This window comes from Lepidochelys kempii, chromosome 3, assembly GCF_965140285.1.
Source record: "Lepidochelys kempii isolate rLepKem1 chromosome 3, rLepKem1.hap1, whole genome shotgun sequence".
In the NCBI taxonomy this organism is placed as follows: domain Eukaryota; kingdom Metazoa; phylum Chordata; order Testudines; family Cheloniidae; genus Lepidochelys; species Lepidochelys kempii.
Window position 1 is genome coordinate 27,433,384 of NC_136382.1, and position 12,217 is coordinate 27,445,600.

General features: G+C 43.2%; 1 protein-coding gene across 4 annotated transcripts in view; it reads left to right on the plus strand.

Moving 5' to 3' along the window:
* Window positions 1–12,217, plus strand: part of NBAS (NBAS subunit of NRZ tethering complex) — a 406,503-nt gene that overhangs the window by 193,341 nt on the left and 200,945 nt on the right. For all 4 annotated transcript variants that reach the window (XR_012157919.2, XM_073335981.2, XM_073335983.2 and 1 more), the window contains exons 39-40: window positions 10,765–10,841; window positions 11,394–11,531. Coding sequence is in view for 3 of the 4 variants with exons in the window: in XM_073335981.2 (XP_073192082.2) it covers window positions 10,765–10,841; window positions 11,394–11,531 (215 nt within the window). In the remaining variant the exon portion in view is untranslated. The remainder of the gene's footprint in view (window positions 1–10,764; window positions 10,842–11,393; window positions 11,532–12,217) is intronic.

A 12,217-nucleotide genomic window follows, 5' to 3' on the forward strand; every position in this document is an offset into this window, starting at 1 on the left:
ATTCATTGTGTTAGGTGTAGCTGTATTGGAGGGTGGAGGGACTGGCGGGAGCAAGTTAGAAGAATTGTCACTGTGATATGAGGTGTGAACCTTCAGGAATCAAATATGTCTCATTTCAGTGCTGAGTTCTGTAAACTGTATCAGTAGGCAGGATTTATGAATTACGTGTCTTACCATGAATCAGTATTAAAACACGCATTAAATATAGTAACAACATTTGCTATAAACCTGAGGCCCACCCAACATGCTATACAAACTCCAGATCCCAGTGGAGGGAGGGGGGCCCTCGGGGCTCTGGCTGCTTGGTGGGGGTGGGGGGGGAGCTTGGGCATAGGTGCAGTTTGACTTCTATTATGGTGGGGGAGACAGGGCTTGGCGGGTCCTAGAGAGGGAGCCCCACCTCCACCGCCGACTCACCTCAGGAGGCCACCCAGCCTGTCTGGTTTGGAGGGGGATCGGGGGGCTGCTTCTCGAGGACTCTGCTGGCCCCAGGTGGCTCTTACCAGCTGCACGAGCAGTCCCAGGGGGCTGGGAGCTGAGGAGGAGCTGGAGCCCCAGGCATCAGCATCAGGAGGAGATGGAAAGAGCAGCTAGGGTAGCAGCCGCCTCGCACTGCCCGGCTCTGGCTTCCCACCTCTTACCTGGCGAGGAACTGGGGTAGGGGAGGAGGTAAGGCTGTGTGTGGAGCTGCCCCTGGGACTGCCTTGCTCTGGTTAAGTTTGGGGAGACAGTGCCACCCCCCGTATCTCCAACACTCTGCCCATGGGCTTGGGGTTTCTGCCCCGGAGGTGCTGGGGTTTGGGGTTTTGCAGACCTCCTGAAACCAGCCACTGACCCCTGGTGTGTTTGAGGACTTTACTACAGGATTGTTATTTGAGGAACTATATATGCAGAAACTGACAGACTGCATTGCTGTTCACACCATCTAAACAATGGTTGCAATGACACGGGCCTGTCAATTTACCTTGAATTTTAATTTAGAGGATGTCCCCCCTTCTTTCTTGGGAGGGGTAGGGTGCATCTGATATGCTCACAGCCTTTGGCTGCACTCTTCTCCTTTTCCACATGTGGATGGGAGGTAGAGGCTGCTGGTTTGGTGGGGCAGGGCTTTGCATAGCACCCATCATGCCCTGATTAGCCAGTTCAGGTGAGACAGAGGGAATGGATTGGATCCCCTGCCATTTCACTGAAGAATATAAGGCCTCTCTTGGATGTGGACAGTATTCTACACGTGTGTTGCTCCCACACATCTTTGGTTAATTGTAGTGTTACTGGTTCTCCTGGTATGCTATGGGCCTGGCCAGACTGTATTTTTGGCATCCAGAAGTGATTTTTCTGCTAGCCAAGACTGGCCATGTGTCCACGCTTTTTTTTTTTTTTTTTTAAATCTTCCCCATACAAACCTGGAGGTTTGGTGATGAAGTAGAAGATGGACTATGTAACGGGGCTCAGACTCACCACCGCTGCGCCTCCTTCTGGTTGCCCCGGGAATTAGCTCATTCAGCTGTGGAGCACCCTCTGCAGGTGGTGTCCCACCCGTTGCTCTGCGGTGCTCTCTGGGACCCGCATTGCTCCCTGGCTTGCAGGGTCCTTTTCTGGACAGAGCCCTCTGGCTGTGCCCCACTCGGTTCTCTCCCGTTCCAGGGGTATCCACAAGTCCTCAATCTGCACCTGCCCTCGTGACCAACTGCAGCCCCAGAGTCTAGCCCCTTGCCTCAGGGACAAGCCACAGTCTGTATTGGGCCATGTTCCTCCATGGCCAGGTGTAGAGTAAGGGGTGGGGGGGCCAGGCCCGCCCATTACTCTGGATCCTGCCCAGGGACCCTCTGGCGGCAGCCATATCCTGCTCTCCTTCTCTGCCCTCTACTGCTTGCACTCCCGGGGCCACCTCCTCTTTGGCCCTTGCACCTTCTCGGCCCTTTCTTTCAGGGGCCTGAGCCTGACATGTATCGGGCTGGAGCTTTTCCTCTGCTCCCCTGAGCCTGCGCAGTGCTGCTCTATCTAAGGTGCTATCTCTGGGAGCCAGTCCTTTTCCCTTGCTTGTCAGGGAGCGACTCCTGACTCTTCTGCTTTGCAGCCTTTATATAGGGTCCAGCCTGGCCCTAATTGGCTGCCTTTCTGCCCTTCTCTGATTGGCTTGGTTTTGCGCAGCCACTGCAAGGGCTGCTGTTAACCCCTCCTCTGCCAAAGTGGGGCAACTGCCCCACTACAGGTAGAATTAGAAATTTGTTGCAGCTAATGGCCAGTATTGTGCCAGGAGGCTGCTAGTGAAGTCAGCTCCTGAAGCAAGCCTGAGCATAGTCCCAGATCACTGTCATTGATCCCCAGTGGTTTCAGGGCAGGGGATGGCTTAAAGTTCAGGTTGATCTTCATTTGCATGTAGCCCATCCATTGTGTTCAGTAGACATTGGATCTGTTTCTAAGTGCATAGTAAACAGTTTAGGTCCTGAGGTTTCCTTAGCGTTTTCAGTAATCACAATGAAAAATGAATTGAAATTTTCCAGATTTTCATAGATATGCTTTGAGTTCTACACAAACACAGTAATTTTTCCACAGAGAGTTCTACATAAGAACATAAGACCAGCCACATTGGGTCATACCTATGGTCCATCTAGCCCCGTATCCTGTCTTCCGACAATAGCCAATACCAGGTGCTTCAAAACAGGGCAGTCATTGAGTGATCCATCCCTTGTTGTTCACTCCTAGCTTCTTTTGTGAAGTGCAACTTTTTTTCTAGTGAAACTGACAAAAACCAAAGAACATAATTATATTGACACTTGGACCTTTCTAATGTCTAACAATGTTTATTAAAATGCAAACTGTTTTATGCATCCATGAGCTGTTCCAGAAGAAAAGAAAAACACACAAGCAATAAATAAAGTTTGGCAAATCCATCAGTGACTCTAATATTTTATAGTCACAAATTCTTTAGTTTCTTCAGTTGGGTATTTTGGAACGTCAATGCCCAGTTTGCACTGACAGTGTTATAATTTAATTTATTGGAACGTGGATAGAAAAGTAAAGGCTGCACATAATTTGAGTATCTGGCAGTTTTGTGAGCATCACCTAGAATGATGGGTAAATGGCAGTCTTCTTTTAAGAAGGTATGACTTTTCTCAGGACATTTCAGATTGGGTCACAGGACCATAAGCCGTTATTTTTTTCCTCTTTTCATTATTATAGGCTTTGCAGTTTGATGAAGATATGAGTTTTGGCAAAACTCCTTCAGTGATTAGTAATGAAGGCATTCAACCAAAATACTTGTCTCCTGAATTTATTTCTTTAGTTTTTGTCAGATATACAGGTTGTGTCTTGGTGTTTTTGTTTTTTTTTTAAAGGGAACCCTAAAATCAGACCAGTCATCTTCATTTTGGTATGCAAGTAATAGAGTGCAAGTTGTGAATAAATTGAGCAACTGTCTTGTCAAGCTTGAACGAAATGGAAGTATTGCAAATGTTAGGCCTCAAACTTCCGTATGCTTTAAAATGCAAGCCTTGCAAAAACGAAGCTTAAGACTGTGGCTTGTGGTCAGGACGTGCTGCAACCAGATAACAATTTATGCTGACTCCTATGTACTTATCAACCCAAATTACCCACATTCAAAATCTAATTGGCTACCGAAAATAAATAGCCCTCAATTATACGAACTACTAACAATTGGACAAAAAAATTGAATACTCATCAATTATACAACTAGGGCAATCACATAAACAATGCGGCCTACCCTGATTGGTTGGTCTGTTCTAAAACACGGCCGTCAGATCAGATAAAAAGAACGAAGGCACGGGACTGTGTGTATGTATGTTTGTGTTTTCGGAAAGCCTGACCCACACCCCCTGAACTGAAGGGATGTGCACTTCGACTGTCTGTACCTGGCCAGTGCGGAAAGCGGCCGACTGAAGGGTAATGTATTTTTGGACGAACGCAGAGTAAGTCTATGGAGTAAAGAAGTCTGGCTGCTCGAGTCGAATTGATCATAGTTGTATCATACTGTAGCATAAAATCAGTAGTAGGTGGCTGATGCATAATACCTTTGCATGTATTAGTGCTTGTCTTTTAAGTAGTCTGAGCAAATGCATGTAGCACTGTTGTTCATCAGCTTTATGTTGCCTTTGAAATACTTTGTCACTAGGAATATAGAACTGGTGAATAATAGCTTTACTTATAAAAAGAACAGGAGCACTTGTGGCACCTGTGAGACTAACAAATTTATTAGAGCATAAGCTTTCGTGGGCTACAGCCCACTTCATCGGAACATATAGTAAGAAGAAATATATATACATACAGATACGTTGTCCGTAATGAGCAAAAAGCTTACATTTTATAAGAGCTCTGGAGCAAGTTTCAATGCTTTTACAGCATATTTGGAGAAGAATCTCTCTTTTAAAGGGAAACTATAGACTTTTTATCCCTGATGACTTCAAATTATTTTGATAACCGGTGTCTTCAAAATTATCAAAAGAGACGGAAGATCCAGTTCAGAGAAATTCCACCAAACTGCTCCTTTCAAATGCACTAAAAAACCAACAAATCAGGAAATTTGTTGTCTTATGAAGAACATCACTCAGACATCGCCAGTGGGTGGAAAATGGAAGAGATTTAGTTCGTTACTTTCAGATGACCAGAAAATAGTTATAGCCCAATTCTGTACCTCTGAGCCGCCCCAATCTTTATTGGGTTACAGAAAAATTCACAGTGCAGTGTTTGGGAGCAATCATGGCAGTTTGAAGAAGGCTACTTATTATGTATATTGGACTATGAAGATGCTTAAATTCACATCTGGTGATGATACATCCATATCATAGAATAACAGAATTGGAAGGGACCTTGGGAGGCCATCTAGTCCAACCCCCTAGCCAGAGCAGGACCAATCCCAACTAAATCATCCCAGCCAGGGCTTTGTCAAGCCTGACCTTAAAAACTTCCAAGGAAGGAGATTCCACCACCTCCCTAGGTAACGCATTCCAGTGTTTTACCACCCTCCTAGTGAAAAAGTTTTTCCTAATATCCAACCTAAACCTCCCCCACTGCAACTTGAGACCATTACTCCTTGTCCTGCTGTCTGCTATCACTGAGAATAGTCCAGATCCATCCTCTTTGGATCCACCTTTCAGGTAGTTAAAAGCAGCTATCAAATCCCCACTCATTCTTCTCTTCCGTAGACTAAACAATCCCAGTTCCCTCAGCCTCTCCTCATAACTCATGTGTTCCAGTCCCCTAATCATTTTTGTTGCCCTTCGCTGGACTCTCTCTAATTTCTCCACATCCTTTTTGTAGTGTGGAGCCCAAAACTGGACACAATACTCCAGATGAGGCCTCACCAATGTCAAATAGAGGGGAATGATCACGTCCCTCGATCTGCTGGTAGTGCCCCTACTTATACACCCCAAAATGCCATTGGCCTTCTTGGCAACAAGGGCACACTGTTGACTCATATCCAGCTTCTCGTCCACTGTCACTCGTAGGTCCTTCTCTGCAGAACTGCTGCCTAGCCATTCGGTCCCTAGTCTGTAGCGGTGCATTGCATTCTTCCGTCCTAAGTGCAGGACTCTGCACTTGTCCTTGTTGAACCTCATCAGATTTCTTTTGGCCCAATCCTCCAATTTGTCTAGGTCCCTCTGTATTCTATCCCTACCCTCCAGCATATCTACCACTCCTCCCAGTTTAGTGTCATCTGCAAACTTGCTGAGGGTGCAATCCACACCATCGTCCAGATCATTAATGAAGATATTGAACAAAACCGGCCCCAAGACCGACCCTTGGGGCACTCCGCTAGATACCGGCTGCCAACTAGACATGGAGCCATTGATCACTACCCGTTGAGTCCGACAATCTAGCTAACTTTCTACCCACCTTGTAGTGCTTCCATCCAGCCCATACTACTTTAACTTGCTGACAAGAATACTGTGGGAGGCCGTGTCAAAAGCTTTGCTAAAGTTGAGGAATAACACGTCCACTGCTTTCCCTTCATCCACAGAACCAGTTATCTCATCATAGAAGGCAATTAGATTAGTCAGGCATGACTTTCCCTTGGTGAATCCATGCTGACTGTTCCTGATCACTTCCTCTCATCTCAGTGCTTCAGAATGTATCTCAGATTTCCAGTAAGGGAGCAAATTAGTTTATTGTCAGGGGCTAGTCTAAGATTGCAGAACCAACTCCTTAAGGGTCTAAGAACAACCACACTCCTCACCGCTTTCCAGTCCAAGTTCAAGGCAAGCTTCTTTGACCTTGCTTTCACTAATATAAATCTATAACACAATATGTATAAAAATATATTGTATACTATAATGTATTTTTTTTAAAATCCACATGCAACTTTTCCATTAGGAAAAGAAGGGAAAAAGAAAAAAAAACGGTATATGACTGTCACTAGTCATACTGCTTAATGCAGTCTTGGAAAGCACTTGGGCACCGTGCTGATGGGCATGGTACAGGAACCTGAATAGAATAATAGATTGCCTTTTGGCCTTGTCTTGGTGCCATGGTTGTTCACACAATTGCTTGGGAGTACTAAGTGGCCAGACATAGGAGTATTGTGTTTTGTGTACCTGGACAATTGGCTCATTAAGGACAATATTTTGAAAAAGATCCAAAGATTAGTCATGCAGGTTATGGGTTCATTAGGATTTTCAAGGAAAAAAACAAAATAAAACACACAACCTAGAATACCAGCCTCTCTATAGCTAGAGAACATGAATAAAATGTTAACAAATTCCTATGCAAGTCGTTAGCCTTACCATTGTATTTCCTGCCCTGAACATAGGGAACATCGCAAATAACCTTAGTTGCAAAAGCAACAACATTCAGATTTTAATAGTAACTATGTTAGGAGCTCTGTTAGATATCTTAACTCAGACAGGATCCAGGACATGTTGAGTCTAGCCAGAGCTAGAAGCTTTTGTCAAAAGCCAAGTTATCAGCATAGATAGTGATGATCACATTTGTAGTCTTGGTACCTGTGGCCTGGTGCTACCTGAGCAACCTCTGTGGCCACGTGGCATCCAAAGACTTGCTTATTGCATCTGGCTGAGGGAGAACATCACAACCACCACAGTTTGATGGAAGCCCAGTGACAACCTGCAATTATAAATAGTCCTCCAAACTTTTTCATTTTAAATGAAGTAACCACATAAACAATCCCACTCCCCTGGGATGAGGAGTTCACAAGAAGAGGCTGAAATACACAGGCCCCTTGATAGGGAGCCCGCAGGAGTGATTCTTGGATCAGGGAGTATCAGAGTGTATCAAATCTCCTTTTAGGCCATGTGTACAATACACGGACTATAGCAGCATAGCTATGGTGCTGTAGCTATGTCAGCATAACCTTGTAGTTAGACGCAGATGTCAGCGATGGAGAGGTTTTTCCGTCGTTGTAGGAACTCCACAACCCGAAGCAGTGGTAACTAGATTGATGGAAGCATTGTTCTGTCAACCGAACTGCAACTACAATGGGTGTTAGGTGGACATAGCTACAGCACTCAGGAGTATGGCTTTTTCGCACCCCGAGAGATGTAGCTATGGTGACCTAAATTGTAAGTTTTGTCAAGGCTGTTAAAAGGGGCAGGGTGCTAGGCATGCAGGGATTATCGTTGTTATATTTTGGTGAAATCAAACTCCTGCTCTGCAAATAATTGAGAAAGTAAATGTGGTTTTGGCAGATTAATAATGATTCCTAATTGCAGTGTCTGATCCACGTTTTCTAAAAGTGTGTTTACAAAAGTTTGTACGTGATTCTTGGAACTGAGACTGGTTTTAAAAAATTAATATTTAGGTTGAGTGGGTTGAATATTAGTTTTGAGGAGATTACAAAAATCAAAGCAGACGCTACAGAATTCACGAGAGGCACAATGAGTGGGAAGAAAGTACAAGTACACATAATGTCCCTGTGATCTAGTGGAGTAAGCACTCCACCAGGAGTCAGAAGACCTTTGTTCTGTTTCTGACTCTGCCTCTGGTTTGCTGGGTGACCTTTGGCAAGTCACTGCACCTCTTTGCCTCACTAGCCCATCTGTAAAATGGTGATAATGATACTGCCCTCTTTGTAAAGTACGTTGAGATCTACTGATGGAAGCATTATTACATCTTCCCGAAATGAGCAGTAACTTAGAAATAGGATGGCTACATAGAGTAGACAAGATCCTTTGTCCCCTGCATACCTTATAACCATGAGTTTTCCAGTTTCTCTTAAATGACTGAAGGCAGACTTTTATCCTGTCTGGGCCATAGGTCTACCCTCCCTGCTTTCCCCAGATTTATATTACATGTAAAGACTTATTTTTAATGGGATTTATTAATTTCATTTTGTCAGGGTTTATTTTTAGCAATTTTTTGAGTTTTATGCAGTGACGGAAAAATCAGTGTTTTGGGGGGCTTTTGTAAATGTCTTTTATATATACGGTAATGAATAATGTATAATGAATAATGTATATTGTATACATTACTCTTTGCAGTAGTATATACTCTGAGTAATCTTTGTAATGTTTCAAATAGCACTAGGTTAAAGTGCACTAGGGAACGTTTAGTGCACATTTGCAGGATCTGCACAAACCAAATATATGCAACTCTTTACTGTACTTTAGAAATCACACCCCTGTAGTCTGCATGACAGGTCTGGTTAAACAAGCCATTCAGGGACTGCACAAGGGGTGGGGGGGCAAGCAGGGGCATGGGCTGCCCCAATAATTCGCTGCAGCGCAGAACTTCTCTATGGTTGGGGCAGGGGCACAGTACATGCCCCTCCGAAAGCAGTGACTTTAAATTCCTGTGCATACCCCTGAAGCCCTTAGGTACAAGTAACCATTTGTGGTGCATTTTCTGATGTTTTATTGGTTAAACACTGATTTCTTTTTGTATTGGTATGTTTTATTGGTGTTTATCGTGTAACACCTAAGATCAGAAGTCCTAATTAAATGCTTCCAAAGAAGTGCAAATGGCAGGATGCAGACCTTCATTGTTGACATTTCTTGGACATCTTGGCTCTTAAATTTTTTCCCCTCAGCCAGTTTAATTTGAAATTTAAATGCCCTGAAAGGGAACCAGCAAATTTGTTTTTGGAGTGTTGAACTCAAGATTTTCCTCAGGCACTCTCCTGTCCCCAGTCACTTGCCTGGCAGGGAGGAAGAAGTGGAAAGCCAAGAGCAGAAAACGTGCTGTGGTCTCAGAGGTAGAGAGGGCTTGGCTTATCCTGCCTGGAGACTCTCACAGTTGGTCAGATGAAATTTGTTCATAACAATACTTATTGCTCATTCTCCCAGTGTCCTCTAGGATCTCTGTGATTCTTCTTTTCTGATAGGAAAGCACTGGCCAGGAAAATTGTGTCTTTTATTTGAAAATCAGTACTACATTAGGGGCTAATGTAAAGCCCATTGGCTTCAATGGACTTTGGATCACAACCACAATTTCTCTGCAGTCTTTTGGTATCTCATCAGTTGGCAAACAGCTTTCAGAAATAATTGTCAGTGAAACAGTTAGCTAATTTTCTTAATTTTTTAGAATATGTATCATCTGGACCAGCTTCTTTGCTTCTTCTTTATCAATACTTAATTGTACAGGTCTTCCTTTAAAATAACACAATACTATGTTGCTTTTTTATTTAAAGATGAAAAGTTGATTAATAATTGAGATTTTTGTTGTGTGCAGCTTTCAAGTAAATGTGATGCTCTAGCTTCAGGAAACAATGTATTTTACATTATTCCTCTGCTTGGTTTTCTTCGATGCTCATAACTTTATACTACTGCCTTCATTTTACAACCAACAGATTTAGTTGTTGTAAATCAGTGCAGAAAATGTTTCAGCAGTTTGGGATCTGATACTGCAGTATTTCATCTTTTTTGGTTAATGTATAAATGCTTTGCCTGGAAGTTAAGGTAAATCAGGATTGCAGTTTAACTGTGACAAAGCTCTGTCCTTGTCTCCGTGGGTCCCGCGTTTCCTGGTGGATTTCACTAGCCTCAGAGGCTCACTGTGACCCTCCACGTAACCCTTCTCTCTCTCGAGACAAGGTTACAGTCTACTCAGCCATTTTCATCATAAGCCAGTGAGGGAGGTGAGGAGAAGCTATCCTCCCTTGCACAGTCTCTGTTGTCTCCCAGTCTCAGTGATTAATCGGGGGCGGGGGGAGCCCAAGCCCGCCCTCTACTCCAGGCTCCAGCCCAGGGACCCTCATAGTATCAGCTATGGTAGCTGACCTTTTAGAAACATAACACATACAATTCCCTGGGCTACTTCCCTACAGCAGCCCCCACTTCCTCAGGCTCTACTTCACCCTTACCTCAGGGCCTCCTTCCTTGTGCTTGATATGGTGTGAACTGCTCAGTCTCCAACAGCACAACTTCCTCCTACAGCTCCTGACATCCACACCCACCTGACTTTTAACTAGTTTCAGCCAGTCCCTGATTGGCTTCAGGTGTCCCAATCAACCTAGTGTTCTCCCTGCCTTCTGGAAAGTTCTTAATGGGCCCCAGGTGTCTTAATTGACCTGGAACAGCTGCCATTTAACTTATCCTGGTACCAGGGATTTGTTTAGCTGGGAGCTAATATATCTATCTCCCACTACTTTTCTATAGCCATCTGGCCTTGCCCCGTCACACTACACATTCTTTTCCTGGACTGCACTGATTAATGTTTAATTTAACATATATGGAATGCTTCAAGCTAGAGTCTAAAAATATGGTTACATGATAAATATTTTACTTGCTAAATGTAAGGGAAGATGGGTCAGTAATCAAAGCTTTATTTCCCCTCTCCCCTCCTGTATTTCAGTTCTGTTACAACTGGCTAGTGATGCTTTACCAAATGATATGACCTTATCTCTTGCCTACCTACTTGCATTACCACAGGTAGGTTTACTTTTATGTGTGTATGCACAAATGTTAGCCTCTCATATATTTGTTCGCTTATAATTTTGGAAACCTGTTTCTTTGGGCTTAAAATTCATATCCTTCATCTCTACAAAATCCAGCTTTGGGCTGATAACACTGAAGAAAATCTGAACAGATATTACTGAACTGTTGTGTCGTGAGTGCTGGTATACATCCTGATATTAAAATTAACTTGTCAAGCCTTTTTGCACAACAATAACTCAAATGCAGCCGACAAATTTGGAAGGTAGCATTTTAATAAAGGGGGATCAGAATTGTATTTAGTTGAGCGATATTTTTCGGTAGCCTCAAGACAGGAGCTAGTGTAATAAAGGTGGTGTTTTGTTACGTATTTTTATGCAGTTATGTCCATTTTTGCTATATATTAAATCCCTTTTAGGGGGGAGAAAAACACATGCAGTCAGTTCTGTTTCTAAACCATCATTCAAGACCAGCTTCTAGAAAGCTTGTGCGTTTACAATTATAAACTTGTTAATTCTTTCATCTAAGTTAATGTCCTTTTTCTCCTAGGTGGTAGATGCCAACAAGTGCTTTGAAAAGCAGTCACATTCTGCTTTATCTCTCCAGCTGGCAAGTTATTACTATAGCCTGCAGATCTATGCTCATTTGGCACCATGTTTCAAGGACAAATGCCACCCCCTCTACAGGGTTAGTTCTCTTTTTTTCCCATATTCGTTAATATGCAATATAAAATCTATTCTAAAAAGCCTGTATTAAGCCTGTTAAGGGGAAGCTCTTACTTGCACTTTGGATAGTCAGCCAGGTTGTATGTAATAATTTATTCTACTGTTCTGTAAACAGAGAAGTACTTAACATATGTTTCAAAAAAGTATAGTACATATTTTTGATATGTTAAGTTACTTAGGATTTGTATACAGTAGCGCTGTCCATTTCCAAAGCACTTTACAAACATTCATCATATACTGAATAGGTCATCTGCCAGTATGGATATTACACCTTTGGGGAAGACTAAACTGTCTGTCTAAACAAGAACTATGTTGTTACAAAAAGTTTCTTTTGCGTGTTTTGCGTGTTCTTTTGCGTGTTTCGCGTGTATTGTTGCACTGTACCTTAGGTCAAAAATACTTCATTGCAAATTGATTACCAAATGATAATTACTCACTAACTTGATTTGACCATAGAATCATAGAATCATAGAATATCAGGGTTGGAAGGGACCCCAGAAGGTCATCTAGTCCAACCCCCTGCTCAAAGCAGGACCAATTCCCAGTTAAATCATCCCAGCCAGGGCTTTGTCAAGCCTGACCTTAAAAACCTCTAAGGAAGGAGATTCTACCACCTCCCTAGGTAACGCATTCCAGTGTTTCACCACC